This window comes from Podarcis filfolensis, assembly GCF_964270895.1.
Source record: "Podarcis filfolensis genome assembly, chromosome: 17".
Classification (NCBI taxonomy): domain Eukaryota; kingdom Metazoa; phylum Chordata; class Lepidosauria; order Squamata; family Lacertidae; genus Podarcis; species Podarcis filfolensis.
The window spans coordinates 30,672,429-30,692,349 of NC_139621.1; the positions used below are offsets into that span (position 1 = coordinate 30,672,429).

Sequence of the window (19,921 nt, forward strand, 5' to 3'; positions counted from 1 at the left end):
CCCTGTAACCTCACTTCTCACAATGAGGGAACTGCCAGAAGGCCCTCGGCGCTGGATCTCAGTGTCCGGGCTGAACGATGGGGATGGAGACGCTCCTTCAGGTATACAGGACCGAGGCCGTTTAGGGCTTTAAAGATCAGCACCAATACTTTCAATTGTGCTCAGAAATGTACTGGGAGCCAATGCAGATCTCTCAGGACCGGTGTTATGTGGTCCCGGCGACTCTGGGGTTGCGGTGCTCACTCGCTTTATTGCTTTATTGGCCGAGGGAGCTGGTGTACAGCTTGGCCAGCATGACTAAGCCACTTCTGGCAAACCCAAGCAGCACACGGAAACGCCGTTTACCTTCCTGCTGGAGTGGTACCTATTTATCTACCTGCACTTTGACGTGCTTTCGAACTGCTAGGTTGGCAGGAGCAGGGACCAAGCAACGGGAGCTCACTCTGTCACGGGGATTCGAACCGCTGACCTTCTGATCGGCAAGTCCTAGGCTCAGTGGTTTAACCCACAGCGCCACCCGCGTCCCTCAAGGTTGTATTGCCACTCTTCAAAAGCCTTTGGCTTCAGAAACTTTTCAGACTTACCTTCCAGACATCAAAGGTATTCATGGGATTATTGTTAAGATATTTCCTTTAATGTATGTGGGGAAAGCAGCTGCCTTTGGCAAGGAACTCTGGACCCTTGAATCATTTTGACAAGATGCCACGTACCATGAAATGATGCATGAAACCTAGTCCGCCCAGGGCTACCTACGCAGGCACAGAGCAGAGTCCACCGCTCTCGGCAACGGACCTGCTTTATGCCAAGCACCAGAGTCGTGAGCAAGAAGAGACAGTGTAAAAATCTGGGTGTCAGGTTTAATTTTCACTGCCTGGAGCTTTCGATGAGCGGAAGGCTTTCAACACATAAGGAATTCCAGCATCTGGTCTTTTTACTCCGGGGACCTTCCATTAGGTGTGAAACTGTTGGGAATCGAAGTTCCAGCAAAGGTTTCACACCACCCCGATGCCCCTTCGCTCTCTTAATCGGAGTTTGCATATCACTTTTGACAGAATAGGCGCCACTTGGCAAAGCAGCTTAAGGCCAGTTCTGTTATAAAGGTCAAGTGTGGTAAAAATAAATCATGCTTGTAAAAGAGCACACAGAGGTGTATTATTCATTCCCTGCTCTGTTAGAACACCTGTCCTGTACGGGTCCTTCAGCTGTGCTTTTCAAATACTTGACTATAAATTCAACCATATAGGGACAACTTGAAAGGTAAAGGTAAAGGGACCCCTGACCATTAGGTCCAGTCGTGCCCGACTCTGGGGTTGCGGCGCTCATCTCACTTTATTGGCCGAGGGAGCCAGCATACAGCTTCCAGGTCATGTGGCCAGCATGACTAAGCCGCTTCTGGCGAACCAGAGCAGTGCACAGAAACGCCGTTTACCTTCCCACTGGAGTGGTACCTATTTATCTACTTGCACTTTGACGTGCTTTCGAACTGCTAGGTTGGCAGGAGCAGGGACCGAGCAACGGGAGCTCACCCCATGGCGGGGATTTGAACCTCTGACCTTCTGATCGGCAAGTCCTAGGCTCTGTGGTTTAACGCACAGCGCCACCCGCGTCCCGCTTTTCAAATACTTGACTATAAATTCAACCATATAGGGACAACTTTGCAGGAAGGCAAAAGATGGCCACCTGTCACCTATATAATACAGGATTGTCCTAAATTTCAATGTAAAATGCTACGTCCTGTACAAGAAGAGTTTTGTCCTGTATTTCAGGTCTTCTTTCTCTCTCTCTCTCTCTCTCTCTCTCTCTCTCTCTGCCTAGTTAGAGATCTTCTCCAAATGTAAGTGTTTGAAATGGTGTGTGAACGGTCACATATTTAAACTCTGGGTAGCCAAGAGGCAGATTTACAAATGTGTGTGTGTGTGTGTGTGTGTGTGACAGATTCCAGAAGGGCCACCCTGTTGGGCTGCAATAGATTGTAAAGGATTTCTTTGAAGTTATTTCAAAACTAGGTGGGGGGGAGGAATCGCCCCCAACCATCCCACCCCGTCCTACTCTGTATTTTGCCAGAACAAAGGTGGCCGCCCTACTTAAACATGGTGTACATCAGGGCTCAGTCACCTGTTGTCCTCAAGTTGTTGCTGGTCTCCAGCCCCCAGTCTGCAGACCCAATGGTCAGAGGTGATGGGAACTGTATTCCAATAACATCTGGAGGGCCACTGGATCCTAACATCTCGTTGACATAGATCCTACTTGAAATTACCACTCACCACCTGATAGAAAGCCACTTCCGAGCTAGAGAGGAGGTGGGGTTGCGGGCTTCACGCCCCTTCCCACGCACGTGGGGGCTGCCTCACAGCCCCCGCGATACTGGGGGAATCCTCGGATGCGTCATCCCCCCCCGGCCAGCAATCGGCTGGACCGGGAGGCATGGCCTGCCCTATTTAGGGCCGGCACGTCAGAGGACCCCCCCCCTCTTTCCCGCTACAGCTGAGCAGGTTTTCCCACCCACCCACACTTTAGGTTAGGCCCTCTGACATTGCTATGGACTTCGGTTGGTCAAGGGGCCTGGTAGGAATTTTTTCCCAATTGGCAAATTGGCACCAGCCTTTTGGTTTTTCGCCTACCTCGTAGCAAATTGTGACAACCCCTTCGCATTGGTGGTTAGGCAGTGGTAGGGGTATTGTTATGCAGATGAAAGGGGGGGAAGGAAGCGCCATCCCCCAAGACGAAGGGTAGTTCGGTAAAGGATTCCGGGGGGCGTGGCCTTGTCCTAAGCCTATGGAGGTGTGGGCCCACGGCACGCCCCCGAGCGGTGACACCGGGTGGAGCTCCTAGTTGATGTGCATCAGCAGGACTCCCCCTACTGGTGGTTAACCCTTGCTGGTCTTCAAGCAAGTGGGCTGAAGCCGGTTAGTTGTGAGGACCAATGCCTAAGCCAATACCGCTCAATTCTTGTGATCAATAAAGTTGTGGCCTAATTTGACCCATTAACCTAAAATCTTGTGTCTCATGTCTTTATTTCCGAGGGGGGAGGCGGGAACTCACCACGCAATAACTCGGGCACTGAAAAGGAAAGGAAAGACCTTCAAGATACAAGACTAGACTAATAATTAAAGCCCCACACATTTCCAGTCAAGGACGTCATCAGGGCATCCATTTTGCTGTGCATTCACGGTCCTTTGTGCTCCTGATGGTATGGGGTGTTTTTTTGCAGCCCCACTTTCAATACTGCTCAACATAAGAAGCTATTTTTTTTTTTACTGAATACCTATCATGGAGGCTTTAGGGATGCGGGTGGTGCTATGGTCTAAACCACTGAGTCTCTTGGGCTTGCCAATCGGAAGGTCGGCGGTTCGAATACCTGCTACGGTGGTGAGCTCCCGTTGCTCTGTCCCAGCTCCTGCCAACCTAGTAGTTTGATAGCACACTAGTGCAAGTAGATAAATAGGTACCACTGCGGCAGGATGGTAAACGGCAATTCTGTGCGCTCTGGTTTCCATCACGGTGTTCTGTTGCACCAGCGGTTTAGTCATGCTGGCCACATGACCCACAAAGCTGTCTCTGGAAAAACACCGTCTCCTTCATCCTGAAAGCGAGATGAGCTCCGCAACCCCATAGTCGCCTTTGACTAGATTTAACCATCCACGGTTCCTTTACCTTTACCTTTCAGTGTAGACATTATTGAGGTAAATGGTCTATCTTCAGAATATGGCAGTATAAGGCACCTGTATGGGGTGGCAAGGACATTTGGGATAATGCATTTTTGTTTAGGATTCTGGCAATATGCGAAGTTTTTTAAAAAAACTTTTGTACCTGAACATTTTTTTTTTTTTAAATGCTCAGCTCTAGCAGTGACCTTACGTCAGAGTGCTTCTTATCCATCCACATCTGCTGTGTTGGCAAAGTGAGATAGAATCATTGTGCTCCTTTATCTTAAACCAGAGGAAGCAGTAAATAGAATTTTTTGCAGTTATTCTGCTGTAGTGGAAAAGCCATATGATATCTAATTCAAGCGTGATAACTTTATTATGACCGCATGTCCTTTTTTTAACAGAGGACAGTCCTTCATTTGGAGGGCTGTCCGGTCAAAGCCCAGTTTAAAGATAAATAACTGTCAGAAAGTTGAGCAGAAGCCCTGAAGTTGCCCATCAAAAGTGAGCCTTTGGGGAACAGTCTGAGCAGCCGCTTCCACGCTATGGGCAATGTATTTCTATTTAAATTATAGCAATTATTTGTGAATGTGGCTCAGTACATGTACCGTTTTTAACGGTGCTCTGTGAGGGAATAAACTACAGTTCCCAGGATTCTTTTGTGATGTGATACAGTGGTACCTCGGGTTACATACGCTTCAGGTTACAGACTCAGCTAACCCAGAAATAGTACCTTGGGTTAAGAACTTTACCTCAGGATGAGAACAGAAATTGTGCGGTGGCGGTGTGGCGGCAGCGGGAGGCCCCTCTAGCTAAAGTGGTACCTCAGGTTAAGAACAGTTTCAGGTTAAGAATGGACCTCTGGAACGAGTTCTTAACCAGAAGTACCACTGTACTTTGAATGTGCTTTGAAGTATGGTAGACGCTCTAGCCAAAAGTAGTGAGAAGGTTTCAAGTTCATCAGAACTCTTCTTCAAGCTGAATGTTAAGCAAAGAAAGAGAGGAAAGGGGCTGGATGGGAAGAGAACAGAGAGATAATCCTTCTCCCCAGTATGCTCAGTTTCTATGTGCACATACCCCTCAACATTTCTCTGATGAAAATAGGGACACCCTATTTGATGATGATGATGATAATAATAATAATAATAATAATAATAATAATAATAATATTTTTTACTATTTATACCCCACACATCTTACTGGGTTGCCCCAGCTGCTCTGGGCTGCTTCCAACATATATAAAAACACTGTGAAACATTAAACATTAAAAAACTTCCCTATATAGTGGTACCTTGGGTTAAGTACTTAATTCATTCTGGAGGTCCGTACTTAACCTGAAACTGTTCTTAACCTGAAGCACCACTTTAGCTTATGGGGCCTCCTGCTGCTGCCATGCTGACGGAGCACGATTTCTGCTCTCATCTTGAAGCAAAGTTCTTAACCTGAGGTAATATTTCTGGGTTAGCGGAGTCTGTAACCTGAAGTGTATGTAACCTGAAGCTTATGTAACCCGAGGTACCACTGTACAGGGCTGCCTTCAGATGGCTCAGACGTTTGATAACTCTATACCCTCCAACATTTTTCTGATGAAAATAGGGGTGTCCTAAGGAAAGTGATCCTAAGGATGCGGGTGGCGCTGTGGGTTAAACCACAGCGCCTGCTTGGCAGGGGGTTAGACTCGATGGCCCTTGTGGTCTCTTCCAACTCTATGATTCTATGATTCTAGGACTTGCTGATCAGAAGGTCGGCAGTTCGAATCCCCACTCCCATTGCTTGGTCCCTGCTCCTGCCAACCTAGCAGTTTGAAAGCATGTCTAAGTGCAAGTAGATAAATAGGTACCGCTCCGGCAGGAAGGTAAATGGCGTTTCCGTGCGCTGCTCTGGTTCACCAGAAGCGGCTTAGTCATGCTGGCCACATGACCCGGAAGCTGTACGCCGGCTCCCTCGGCCAATAAAGCGAGATGAGCGCCGCAACCCCAGAGTCAGCTACGACTGGACCTAATGGTCAGGGGTCCCTTTACCTTTACCTTTAAGGAAAGTGGGACATTCCGGGATCAAATCAGAAACCAGGATAGCTTTTGTAAATCCAGGACTATCCCTAAAAAATGGGGACACTTGGAGGGTCTGAGTGCAAGGATTTGTTTAGTTTTCATTGAGAAGCATTTGTTTATTAAGGACCCGATTCTACCATTTGGCAGAGTGAACTGCTTTTGGCTTTGTGTTGTTTGATTTATTCCTGTGGCATTGATACTCCTAGGGGAAGAACATTTTGGGATTTTCTGCCTCAAGTGTCAAACTAACTTGGCCAGATTTGAGTGCTCAGCACCTTGACTAGAAGGACGGCGCTTCCTTTTCTGCCTTCTGAAGCCAAGTATTTTGGGCTGGCCCTGAAAGGCCTACCTGAAATCTGAATATTGGTAAAGCTCAGATCTAAGTTAACCACCTCAGTGAAAGCTGAGCCAATATCCCAGGGTGTTGTAGTCCGCAGTTACCCTGCTCCAGGAAAGCTGTTATTCGCAAGGATACATGATCTTCCATTTTCTCAAAGATGGAGATCTTACTAAATAAGGAGGAAGGCGAGGGGAAATTCTTAAAAGGATTTTGTTGTAAAATGTCAGATTATTAGCAGCTAAAACAGGAGTACATAAAGCTTTTGAGTTATGCTTGCATTATAAATGAAAGTGATGCCACGGTGAATCAATGCTTAATAAAACAAAAGGAACTGGACATGAAAATAAGCTCACATGCACTTCAAAGTTTCCCCAAAGTTGGAATTGGAAAAACAGTCTATTATTTGGTATGCTCTTTGTATTAAAATGGATGACGACTGTTGGAGGGGGGAGGTTGTGTCCAACACTGGAATTAATGGATCGGTTAGTCATGCCCATTGATTTCAATTGGTCCATTCTGAGTATGACTAACATTGGATGCAGCCCAGAAAGTTGAAGATACAGAATTTAAAAATACAAAATCTTTGTGCTCCTAGTGGAAATAAATCAGGAAGCTATCTTTAAAAGGGATGCAGGTGGCGCTGTGGGTTAAACCACAGAGCCTAGGACTTGCCGATCAGAAGGTCGGCGGTTCGAATCCCCGCAACGGAGTGAGCTCCCATTGCTTGGTCTCAGCTCCTGCCAACCTAGCAGTTCAAAAGCACATCAAAGTGCAAGTAGATAAATAGGTACCGCTCCGGCGGGAAGGTAAACGGCATTTCCGTGTGCTGCCCTGGTTCGCCAGAAGCGGCTTGGTCATGCTGACCACATGACCCGGAAGCTGTACGCTGGCTCCCTCGGCCAATAAAGCGAGATGAGCGCTGGGACCCCAGAGTCGGCCACGACTGGATCTAATGGTCAGGGGTCCCTTTATCTTTTATCTTTAAAAACATTTTAATATATTGATATAAAAGGGAAAGCAAATACCACCCTGGCCACTGGGTGGATGGGGCTTGGAAGCGGACCAGACTGGACCGGAGTAGGATTCACTGTAGTCCGCCCATAGCCTATAAAAGCTGGCTATACCCAACCTCATGGACCACGGTTGGCTGAATAACACCTCTCCGCAATTCAGGCTGGCATTTTGATGCCAGTGACATTGTGTGGATGTTGCAGAAAACCTTGCATGCATGAAAAGTGCTGATCCCACAATAACACCCATCTGGAAGTGCCCACCAACAATGATATAATTAAGTCAGTGTTAAGCACCATTGATTTTAATGGGAGAGTCAAGTACTTGTTTAAATCCATTCTACTGAAATCACTGGGACTTGAAATGTGCATTGTTTTGGTTGGACTTAAAAAAAAAAGCAATTATTTTTAATTAAGAAGCTAGGATTTCCATACATGATTCCCACAACCATCTGTGATGTGTAACATATTTGGAATGTGGCCCTTGATCTACCACAGTACAGTCAAATCTCGGTTCCTGAACAGCTCCAGTTTTTAATGTTTTTCAGAAGCCGAATGTCCGTCGTGGCTTCCGCTTGAGTGCAGGAAGCTCTTGCAACCAATCAAAAGCCACGGCTCGGTTGTCGAACATTTCAGAAGCCAAACAGGCTTCCAAAATGGATTACATTTGACAACTGAGGTTTGACTGTATCTTAAAGGACAGTTAGACATTCAGTTGTTTATGAAGCAAACAGGGCCAGATTTAGGTTTGATGAGGCCCTAAGCTACTGAAGGTAATGGGGCCTTTTATATGTCCAGCTGTCCTTTGTCAACAACAAATTGTCGCTGTTTTGTGTTGAATATATGCTATATGGTAATTTATGGACCTAATAGGTGTCTAAAGCCATTTGCACATAACAAAATATGTAATTTATCAAAGTATTTGTTAAACTGAAACCAGTGAAATTCTAGGGAGCAGGCTAGCAGGCGGCGCCCATTACTTACATCATAGGAGCCTACACAACACAAAACACTGTTGCTGTATGTAGGTTTTATTTTATTTGTTTTTTATCTTATATTTTGGAAATGTACATCCAGGTTTTTTTTCCTTTAAATTTTTTTGGGGTCCCCAAGAGAGTGGGGCCCTAAGCTATAGCTTGTTTAGCTTATATGTAAATCCAGCACTGGATGCAAACTTTATAGGACAATATCACTGAAGAACGTGGAGAGGAGCCACGTAGTTCAACTCTTTGAGCTGTATGTATGGGACAATGTGGATTAAGCCCAGACCTTTACTTCTGTGTTAGAATTATAGTACATGTTCCACTGAGGTCAAACACTTCTACATTCTATTGATTTCAGAGGTTTGAAATCAATTTTTAATTCTCTCAGTGGGCCTCAAAGGTGCTTAACTTTGGCTAGATTGTGTCCATATTTTTTTATTTGGACTCTATGCTATTGATTTCATTTTGCCACTCTTTTTCTTATTTTTAATATTTTATGTTGTAATGGCCTCTGGCTGAACACTTCACAACTGGATTCTGTGACACAGGAATGCTGGTCCACTTCAAACGAATGCAAGTGAATATCATTAGGATGTGCAAGAATTGCAACCACTACATCTGAATCTTTTTTTAAATGCCAGAAGCTGGCTATGATGATTCTAAATTCTACTCACTGGGTGTATGTGTGTTTAGTTATCTTTCCAAGAACTAACATGGATAAAATATAAATAAAATTATTCATACTTTGACAAAAACTGTTTATTTTCATCACTCCCCTCCCCCGCTTTTTATTTTCTTTAAGGATGAAAAGAACCAGGTCTTGATAACAAATGCTTGGCTACAGATGGTAAGTAATTTTGCCATTAATCAACATAAACTATGCGACAGGTTGTTAAAAATAATGATTTTCCAGAGAAAGGTTTTTCATATGGAGAAAAAAAGAGAACGGAGAAGAAAATGAATTGTGGAATGTTGCTGATTTGATCTTATCAGTTGTCAGAAGACCGAGAAACTCATTTCCATATGAAGTTTTGAGCCAAAGTAAATGTGAGGCTAAGTCTATACTGCTGTTGAAAATTGTAGGTGCAAGTTTCGATCCCCCCTCTGTAACATGAAGTTATATAGTTATATACTTGAGGTGCCACTACTGAAAAGACCCTTTTCTTGATACCTATCAAGGAAAGGAAAATTTTGGTGGTGGCACCTCAGGTATGGAACAGCCTCCCTAGAGAGGCCTGCCTGGTGCCTTTTATATGGTATTTTTGGTACCAGGTGAAGATCTTTTTATTTACCCAGGAAAGTTTCAGCTCCTCTTGTGTTATTTTTGTACAGAACACTGGATTTCCCCCTGCTTTGTAAGTGTGTGGGGTCGGGCATGGGTTTAAACAAATGGATCTTTCACTGTCATGCGCTGTTTGAGCCTCAGTGTTTGGTGGTGGTGGTGAAACCTCTGACATGGATTTGCTGAGCTTTTCTAATGTCACAGGATATTGTGGGCAGACAGAAATATTCTGGCCCTAGAGGGAGGAAGGGCAGGCAAAGGCATGGCAGATGAAGGAGGGACTTGAGATCACTGCTGAGGAGAATCTGCGGAAGAAAATTTAGGAGTACCATTGTGCCCCATCAACGATAAACCTTGTCCGCTATCACTGGCATTATTTCATATTGTACTAATTATTTTTGAAAGCAGATTTCCCAGCATCTATGATCTTTAATTGCAAAACCATCTTTTTCCATAGTCCTGGATGGACACGTATTTGTCATGGGATCAGTATGAATATCCAGGAGTTCAGAATTTAAGATTCCCATCTGATCAGATTTGGGTGCCAGACATTCTTCTGTACAACAGGTAAGCAAGGCATGTTTGAGGCTGTTTTAAAAACCCGAGCAGTTGAGGAACAGATGGAAACTGACATAGCTCTATTAAGCTCTGGGGTCATAATTGCAATTACGCAAGAACGTGTGATCAGATAGCACAATGTGATGAGCCTTGTTCTTTTACAAATCAAAGTAAATCAAACTGAGTGGAAGGAGGAGGATGCTTAGTGGTTTTGCATCCAACACATTGCGGCAACTGGAATTTTACATTTTCATTGCCATGTGTAATTTGGCTGAGAACCACCCTGTTTCCCCAAAATGTTCATTTATTGGGTTGACTAAGCCCTCCAGCTTATGATCCTTCAATTGGAGTCCTGCTCTTAAGCTTTGTTGTAGACCAAAAAGTAATGTTGGAGGATGTGGTATCGGGCAAATGGCACAAGACCTAACAATGGCAAACCAAGTCATCGTCATAGAAGCCTTGTCAGGATTAGAACCCATTATATTTATTCATTTATTACTTAAAGCATTGCTGTTCTCCCCTCCAGTCCTTAGACTCCCAAGGTGAGTTACAGAGAAACCATTGTTAATATAGCAGTACAGAATTATTGAACTAAAAAAGGAGAAACTCAAGCAATACCAAGTGGCAACCAATATAAAAGGGAGTTATAGCTCAGTTTTCTTATATACAGTGGCTGTTGACTTGTCTTTCTTCGTTGCAATTTTTAAACTTTAAACAGGAAATCTTTAAAAGTACTGCTTTTAGTACCTGTCTGAAACAATTTTGGCCATCGCCAGTGGTAGGCAAATTGGTTCTTCTTGTTTGTAGGCTGTTTGAGTAGAATTAGATTTGAAGGCTGGATTTTGTGTATTTCAGGTGCCGAAACGGAATGTCCCTTTGTATAGTAACATAACAGCTGCACCGAACTGAAGGGGGACTTGAGGTTTAAAAACCTCAGTGTTTAATCAGTGCCTTTTGAAGCAAGGGCAGTTTAATGCAGCTGATGCTTTGTACCAAATTTGAGCCTTCTGAGCACAGCCTCTTCCGTAAACAAAGATGGCTGCTGCAAGATAGCTCAGTTGGTAGAGCACTAGACTCTTAAACTCAGGGTCGTAGGTTTGAGTCCCACATTGGGCAAAAGATTCCTGCATTGCAGGGGGCTGGACTAGATGACCCTCATGGTCCCTTCCAACTCTACAATTCTATGATTCTAAGACAAAAATTTTTTTGGGGGGGGGAGGATTTGTTTTTTAAACTGCTTTATATTGGCCGTTTCTGCCATAATTCTGGCACTCAGCACCCTATGCCTAATTTTATATAGATCTGGATTTTATTGCCATTTAGAACAGCCATGTTGGCCATCTTTTTGATTTTTGGTCACAACCCCGTTGTTAATCACTTGGGAGAAGTGCAATTCAGATTCACCATGTGAAAATGCATAAAATCCTAATTCTGCATGAGTGGCCTGCAATTAATAAATATATATACAGTCATACCTCGGGTTATAGCTGCTTCAGGTTGTGTTTTTTCAGGTTATGGACCGCTGAAACCCAGAAGTACCGGAACGGGTTACTTCTGGGGTTTCAGCGGTCATGCATGCACAGAAGCACCGAATCGCAACCCGCAGTGCGCAGACACAGGTTGCGAACGCTGTGGTTTGTGACTGTGCATCCCGCACGGATCACATTCGCAACCCAAGCGTCCATTGTATATCTGTTTGTAGGGTGGAAGAAGTAATTACAGCTGATCATGCATTTTAAAAGGATCAGAGTTCAGCCTGTATTGTGTCATTTGCAGCATTGACTTATCCTCCTGTAGCCAATGATTTTGAGTTATTTATTCCAATATTTCTACTGGAAAACATTAAAAAAACAAAAATGGCAACAGAGATCTTCAATCAGTTTAAAGTCTTACTAAAAACAATAGGATCATCTTTTACAATGTTTTGCATCTCTTACATTGCAACAAATGCAACCAGTAAACAACACCCCACATACCTTTTCTGCTGTCTTTTGTAGTGCAGACGAGAGATTTGATGCAACGTTTCATACAAATGTTCTAGTGAACTATACGGGATCTTGCCAGTATATCCCTCCAGGTAAGAGGCTTTTCATATATTGAGTTATCCCCTGGATCAGGAATTCATATATGTGACTGTGGATTAGAAGGCTTAACTGTATTGTTAGTATATGCTTTAATTAAAACTGCACAAACCTTTAATGAGGTTCGTGCCTGAGAGTATTACGAATGACAAAGGATGAGCAAGTAAAATCCTCAGTGATACACTGGGCAACAGATATAGGTCATAATATAGACATGGAAGCATGGGAACAACTGTGAAATCTGGATATAAAATGTACAGTGTGTTATGGTTTAAGAGAAAATTATATGAAAATGATATATTGTTGGTATCTAATACCAAGTAAATTGGCAAAAATGTATAAATCTAAAGCAAACAAATGTTGGAAATGTAAAGAGAAAGAAGGTTATTTTTATCATATGTGGTAGTCTTGTAGTAAGGTTAAAGCTTACTGGGAAATGATATATAATGAATCGAAAAAGATGTTCAAAATAACATATATATATATATATATATATATATATATATATATATATATATACACACCAGAATCTTTTCTTTTGGGAATTATAGAGACAGAACTACCTAAGTTGTATAGAAACTTATTCATGTATGCTACTACAGCAGCAATAATGTTACTTGCCCCAAAATGGAAAGAAGCAGAAGTCCCAGCAAAGGAAGAATGGATACAAAAACTTACGGAATATGCAGAAATGGCAAAACTTACTGAAAGAATAAGAAATTAAGATAACAAACTCTTTATAAAAGAATGGAAATGGTTTGTTGAATATTTACAGATAAATTGTAAACAGATTAAAACATTAGCAGGATTATTGTAATAACCTGCAGTTTTGTAAGAGTATATATTTACAGTAGGTAATTAAATGAGTAAATTAAATGAATTTGGATTTGCAGAAGATGTGAAAAAAAATAAATTTAAGGAACCGCAGAAAGAGGGGGGAGGATGTCAAGTTTTGAAATGGTAAATGGATTGTAAAATTAATGAAATGTGTAAATTTGAAAAGCATATGAAAAAGAAAGAATATTAGCAAAGACAGGTCTTGACAAGTGCCTAACACTCGGAAGTTCCTTTTCGTGATTCTGATAACCAGATGAGGTGAATATGCCACGTATGAAAACATGTATGCGGATTATTCTGTCATTGCAATCTACAATATGAATATGCTGTGCAGGGGTCCTCATGCCGCTAAACTTACTTGAGGAAAAAATTGTACTGAAAGCGAAATTGACATTTGGGAGAGTGCAGAAGTTCAAAGAACAAGCCTCTTACCAGCTCCTTGCTCTTCTGTTTTTTGACCAAATTGGAGTTGATCTCTTTAAAGGAGTTGGTTTCTTGAGCCACTACCATGCCTCCTCCATTGGGCTAAGGCAAGCTGTTGTTCCATCTCAGATAATTTCACGCCATACATAAAGCACTCTTTGATCACTGTGAGCCCTTGTCTTCCCACCAGCGAATCCTGGAAACTGTAGACTATTAAAGGAGACTGGGCACAGCAGCTCTGTGAGGAGTCAACTACAGTTTGCAGGATTCTTCTGAGGGAAGACATTTGATTCAATGCATAGTGTGTACAGGGCTGGATTTAGGTTTGATGAGGCCCTCAGCTACTGAGGGTAATGGGGCCCTTTATATGTCCAGCTGTCCGTTGTCAACAACAAATTGTCACTGTTTTTTGTGTTGAATATATGCCATATGGCAATTTATGGGCTCAATAGGTATCTAAAGCCATTTGCACATAACAAATTATGTGATATTTTAGGGAGCAGGCGAGCAGGCGGGGCCCATTATTTACACCATAGGAGCCTACACAACACAAAACGCTGTTGCTGTATGTAGGTTCTAATTTACTTGTTTTTTATCTTATATTTTGGAAATGTACATCCAGGTTTTTTCCCCTTTAAATTTTTTTGGGGCCCTAAGCTATAGCTTGTTTAGCTTATACGTAAATCTGGCACTGGGTGTGTCAATTCAATTTATTTATTTACGGCTATTAGCCCACAAAATATGTACAAACATAAAAACACAGGGGCATAAAAACAGATATATCCGACAACAGAAGGTGAACACCACGATGCAAGGGTGGGTCATTGAGCAGAGCCAAGTGACAGCTAGGGGCCAGGAGAACTCCAAGGGACGGATCACAGAAAAGGAAAACTGAAGATGAACTCCGACATGCACTCTCATCATAACAGTCCGATTAGTTTTGATGTTGTTGTTGTTTTTTGGTGGTTTTTGAGTGTGAGATAACCGCATTCAGAAATCTTGCCACCTGCAGAGTTACAGAAGGATCTGTATCCTGCAAAAGCAGTGCGGCGTGTGACTCAACAGGCCTGCCAACCAAGCGCAGTAAAGCAGGACCCAGGAATTTAGCCCTGGCTATGCTATGTAGGGGACAGTTGAACATTATATGTGAAAGAGATTCAACAGTTTCCCCGTCACACACGCATAGCGGAGACACCAAACCCTTGGAAAATCTGTGGTTCAGCAGGTTCGATGGAAAGACATTGAACCTTGCACGAATAAATGCACGTCGGTGTGGTACTGATGAAAGAGATGACATGTATGATGGAAGGCCAAATGGTGGGGTTATTCCGTGATACCTGGGGGAGCAGACACCCCCACCCCTGGCGAGGTTGTGTTGATTTTCAATGTCCGCTAATCTTTGCTCAATAAGGCTTTTGGCTGAGCGTAAGTTCATCTTTAAGGAGTCCGCTGGGGAAATTCCGATGCTCAGAAGTTTGGCATGGATTTTTCCTACCCACGGATTGACAAAGGCGTCCCGCCAGAGGCACTGAAAAAGGTAATGGTCGGGAAGCCTATGCCAGCTGGACAGCCAATAGCCAAAGACTCGCTTCCAGATGACAGTCTCCAATGATGCAATCCTTAACTCCAGACGTATGGCTGTGTTGCTCACACACATGGGGAGTTTCAGAAGGCGACGGAGAAACTGATTCTGCAATGTCCCCAGTGATGTTAAATTGGACCCTGGGGCCCAGAGCGGGGCAGCATAACAGAGGGTGGAAACCACTTTTGCGTGGTATACCTTCAATGCAGAAGGGATGTGAGAGGCTCCGTCGGCCGCAAGAAATTGGAGTAGAGTATAAAGTATTGTTTTCCCTTTGTTTAGTAAATACTGTATCTGTGGCTTCCAGCTTAGATTGTAATGAAAAAAGACTCCCAGGTATTTAAATTTGAAAACCTGTTCTAATTGGACTCCATCTAACTTCCAGCTGTAAGTTTTCCGAGACCTGGTAAAGACCAGGACTTTAGATTTCCCATGATTAATTGTCAGATGGTTAAGTTTGCAATAAGCCGCAAAAATCTTTAGAGCTCTGCATAAACCAACTCTAGAGTAGGAAAGGATTGCTGCATCGTCGGCATATAGGAGCAAAGGGCAGCGAAAATCAGCTAGGCGGGGGGCATGAATGTTGGCTTGAGACTCGTTCAGAAAGAGCTTCATATCGCTAATAAACAGGTTGAAGAGGAGTGGGGCCACTGGGTGTGTCTGCAGCCTGAGAGTCAGGGCAGGGGTAGGAGAGATTTCCCTCCACTTCTAGACCCTTCAGCCAAGTTGCCACCATTGCTTGAGGGAGGAGACACCTCAGAAGTGGGAAAGGAAGAAGCCAGGAACCAGACCAGGGTGTCCCTGGCTGCTTAGCCTACCTCTCTTCCGTCTGCCAATCAAGTGATGAAAGGCCAACTGTCACTAGCATGTAACGTAATCAAGTCTCTGCACATTCAAAACAGCCAATAAAACTTGGCTATCTAACAAAAACAAGCTAATTGTCCACCACCGCAAGTTGCACAACAAACAGCACCTTTGAGGCATTTTGTTATTCTCTCCTTTCTGCTTCTGATTTTAACTGGCGGAACATGAAATAATTAGATGACAAATAATACGTGATAAATATTAATCCCTTACATAGCTTTTGACTAGTGTCACATGAATCATTTATGCCAGAGCAGACAGCCCCTCGAGAAAAGCAAAGTAAATCAAAGACAAAGGGGGGGGGATGTCGGGTTTTTACTGGAGAGCAAGTTATAAGAAAATGAAATCAATTCCAAGGGAATATATGGCCATTATATGCTCTTTTATGAATGTCAGCACACGCTCCAAAGTGTCTTTGTTGTCGTTTTTTGTTGAAGAAGCATTGCAGTTGTAATTTGAAACAGACTTGTAGAACGTTTGGTGATATGCAGTAAACAGAAGTTTGCAAAAGTAGTATAATCCATGGAACTTAGCTAGACTACGAGCAGGTTGCAATTTTCACAGCTGATCGAAGTGCATGTGATCATGCCCAATTCGTGGGTGTTTAACCAGGATCTGCTTCAATCATGTATAAAGCAGGGTCAGGTGAGTTGGGCCAGGCAAGAATCTCTGGAATGTCATTCAGTAGGAACGGTGCCACTACCAAAAAGGCTCTGTACTTGAATAATGTGATGACAGAGGAATTTAAGATAGAGAAAGGTACACGACAAGGCTGCCCAATTTCCCCATTGCTTTTTATTTCGGTCCTGGAGGTTTTGCTAAATATGATTAGAAGGGACCGTCTGATTAAAGGTATCCAGGTCGGAGCCAAACAATACAAATTGAAAGCTTTTGCAGATGACCTAGTTTTGACATTACAGGAGCCAGAATCTAGTACGAAAAGAGTATTAGAACTGATTCAAGAATTTGGTCATGTGGCAGGATTTAAGCTGAACAAGTCAAAAACTAAAGTTCTTGAGAAAAATTTAACACCGATTGAGAAAGAGGTTTCAGAAGGAGACAGGTTTAACATTAGTTAAGAAAGTAAAATATCTGGGGGTTAATATGACTGCTAAGAACTTAAATTTATTTAAAGATAACTATGAGAAATGTTGGACAGAAGTGAAAAAAGACTTAGAAATATGGTCAAAGTTGAAGCTTTCCTTGTTGGGTCGAATTGCAGCTATAAAGATGAATGTATTGCCAAAAATGTTATTTCTGTTTCAATCATTGCAAATTTTGGACAAGATGGACTGTTTCAAGAAGTGGCAGAGAGACATTTCTAGATTTGTCTGGCAGGGCAAGAAGCCCAGAATAAAATTTAAAATATTAACTGATGCAAAGGAAAGAGGCGGATTTGCCCTGCCAGACCTTAAACTTTACTATGAATCAGCAGCATTCTGCTGGTTGAAAGACTGGCTGCTTCTTGAGAACACAAACATTTTGGATTTGGAAGGTTTTAATAATGTTTTTGGGTGGCATGCATATTTGTGGTATGACAAGGTTAAAGCACATAAAGCATTTAAAAACCATATTGTCAGGAAAGCATTGTTCAATGTCTGGATAAGATACAAAGACTTATTGGAAAATAAAACCCCAAGGTGGTTGTCACCAATGGAAGCGAAGGCTCAGAAAAAGCTCAATATGGAGGCCAAATGGCCGAAATATTGGGAAATATTGGAACAAGAAGGAGACAAATTGAAATTGCAGAGTTTTGAGAAATTAAAAGATAAAGTGTGAGACTGGCTTCATTATTATCAAATAAGAGAGGCCTATAATTTGGACAAGAAAGTTGGCTTCCAGGTGGAAAAATCAAAATTGGAAACAGAACTGTTAGATCCCAAAACTAAGATACTTTCAAGAATATATAACTTGCTGTTAAAATGGAATACGCAGGATGGAACGGTTAAATCTGCAATGATTAAATGGGCACAAGATATTGGTCATAACATTATGTTTGCTGACTGGGAACAGTTGTGGACCACCGGTATGAAATTCACGGCATGTAATGCCTTAAGAGAGAATATTATGAAAATGATATATAGGTGGTACATGACACCAGTCAAGCTTGCAAAAATATATCACTTGCCTCATAACAAATGTTGGAAATGTAAAGAAAATGAAGGTACATTCTTATACCTTTGGTGGACGTGCCCAAAGATTAAGGCTTTCTGGGAGATGATCTATAATGAAATGAAAAAGGTATTTAAATATACCTTCCTGAAGAAACCAGAGGCCTTTCTCCTGGGCATAGTCGGCCAATTGGTGCCAAAGAAGGACATAACTTTCTTTATGTATGCAACAACAGCAGCAAGAATACTGATTGCAAAGTATTGGAAGACACAAGATCTACCCACCCTGGAAGAGTGGCAGATGAAGGTGATGGACTATATGGAACTGGCGGAAATGACTGGCAGAATCCGAGACCAGGGAGAAGAGTTGGTGGAAGAAGATTGGAAGAAATTTAAAGACTATCTACAGAAATATTGTAAAATTAATGAATGTTAAAATGATGATTGGATTGAATAGGGGGTATTAGCAACAAAGTTAATAAGAATATGCAAAAATGAATTGATAATGGATGAAAATATAGAGTTATAATATGTTAAGATATAGAGTTAAGATAAATGAAAGAGGGTAAGGATTTGCTGATTTGATTATCTAAATGGGAATACGAAAAGGGGAGGTGTGAGGAGGTCAAGGAAACAAGTTAATGAGCATAAAGTTATAAAAAATGGATTTGTTTTTAATTCTCTTTTACCTATTCGTTTTTTGTATATTGTATTTTTATTTGTATTTTTTCTTTTTTATGTATTTTTTTAGGTTTTCTTTTTTATTATTTATTTTGTTCTTTTCATATGTTCTTTTTTGTATTTTGTAAACTGATGTTTTTGTAAAATTCCAATAAATATTATATGAAAAAAAAGGCTCTGTACTTGATAATTGCTTCAGCTGACTTGGAGGAGGCAAAAGGAGAAGGTCCTTTGAAGAGGATCTTAAGGTTCAGGTGGCATCTATGGGAGGAGGTACTCTTTAAGATAACCTGGCCAAAGTCTGTAATAGCATGAAGGAGTCTCTCCTCACAAAGCTGCCCATCTTGACATTTCCTACCTCCTAGTGAAGTGGGAAGCATGAAACATTACTACAATTAAGAACATCTGCTTAGCAGTATGGATGACGACCACAACTAGCAATTCTGCTGTTGCTCTCCGTTTTGTTTGCGGTGGTTTGATACGCCACACAGCCCCTAAAGTAGATGCAATGCAGCTAAAGCACCTGAGATCTGTTTCTTGGAGGCTTAAGCTCCATGCAGCTTAACTGTGAGGCGCCAGTTATTATTTTCAATCAGCTTTTTCATCAGATGATCCTCTGAAGACCATGACTGAAACGCAGAATTATAGGCACCGTTTGTTAGCAGATCAATTTGGAATGCATTTCAAAGCTGTCTGCTCCCTTGAACTCTTGATAACAGGTGGATATGACTGCAATTTCATTCCCCTTCCTCTCTTGCCTTTAAGATCTCACTGCTTTCCCCCTTTAGAAACATTTACATGCCCGTTTCTAATTACTTACAGGCATCTTGAAGAGCACATGTTACATTGATGTCCGCTGGTTTCCTTTTGATGTGCAGAAATGCGATTTGAAGTTTGGCTCCTGGACACACAATGGCTGGCTGCTTGATCTGCAGATGCTCGAAGCTGATATTTCCAATTACATATCCAACGGAGAATGGGATTTAGTGGGTAAGTTGGCTTTATTAAACGAACCTAAGACAAGTGAATCTAATCCAGTCTTCCCTAAACTTCTGTTAATGGAGGAACACTGTCTTCCCCCACTCCAAATTAAAATTGCAAGCAGGGGCATGCTTCACTCTGAGCATATGCTTAGCAACACTCAGCAGACATTCATGCCCTCTTTGTGTGTTGCTAAAGGGATGTGGGTGGCGCTGTGGGTTAAACCACAGAGCCTAGGACTTGCCGATCAGAAGGTCAGCGGTTCGAATCCCCGCGATGGGGTGAGCTCCCGTTGCTCAGTCCCTGCTCCTGTCAACCTAGCAGTTCAAAAGCACGTCAAAGTGCAAGTAGATAAATAGGTACCGCTCCAGTGGGAAGGTAAACGGCGTTTCCGTGCGCTGCTCTGGTTCTCCAGAAGCGGCTTAGTCACGCTGGCCACATGACCCGGAAGCTGTATGCCGGCTCCCTCAGCCAGTAAAGCAAGATGAGC

At 42.5% G+C, this 19,921-nt stretch overlaps 1 protein-coding gene and 1 long non-coding RNA gene across 2 annotated transcripts in view; both read left to right on the forward strand.

Moving 5' to 3' along the window:
* The window catches only part of LOC310753143, a 254,263-nt gene that overhangs the window by 146,089 nt on the left and 88,253 nt on the right, over positions 1-19,921 (forward strand). The window lies entirely within an intron of this gene.
* LOC310752670 (neuronal acetylcholine receptor subunit alpha-7-like) overlaps positions 1-19,921 on the forward strand; it is a 112,379-nt gene that overhangs the window by 52,240 nt on the left and 40,218 nt on the right. The window contains exons 3-6 of the mRNA XM_083593568.1: positions 8,834-8,878; positions 9,771-9,880; positions 11,869-11,948; positions 19,273-19,440. Coding sequence (XP_083449694.1) covers positions 8,834-8,878; positions 9,771-9,880; positions 11,869-11,948; positions 19,273-19,440 — 403 coding nt within the window. The remainder of the gene's footprint in view (positions 1-8,833; positions 8,879-9,770; positions 9,881-11,868; positions 11,949-19,272; positions 19,441-19,921) is intronic.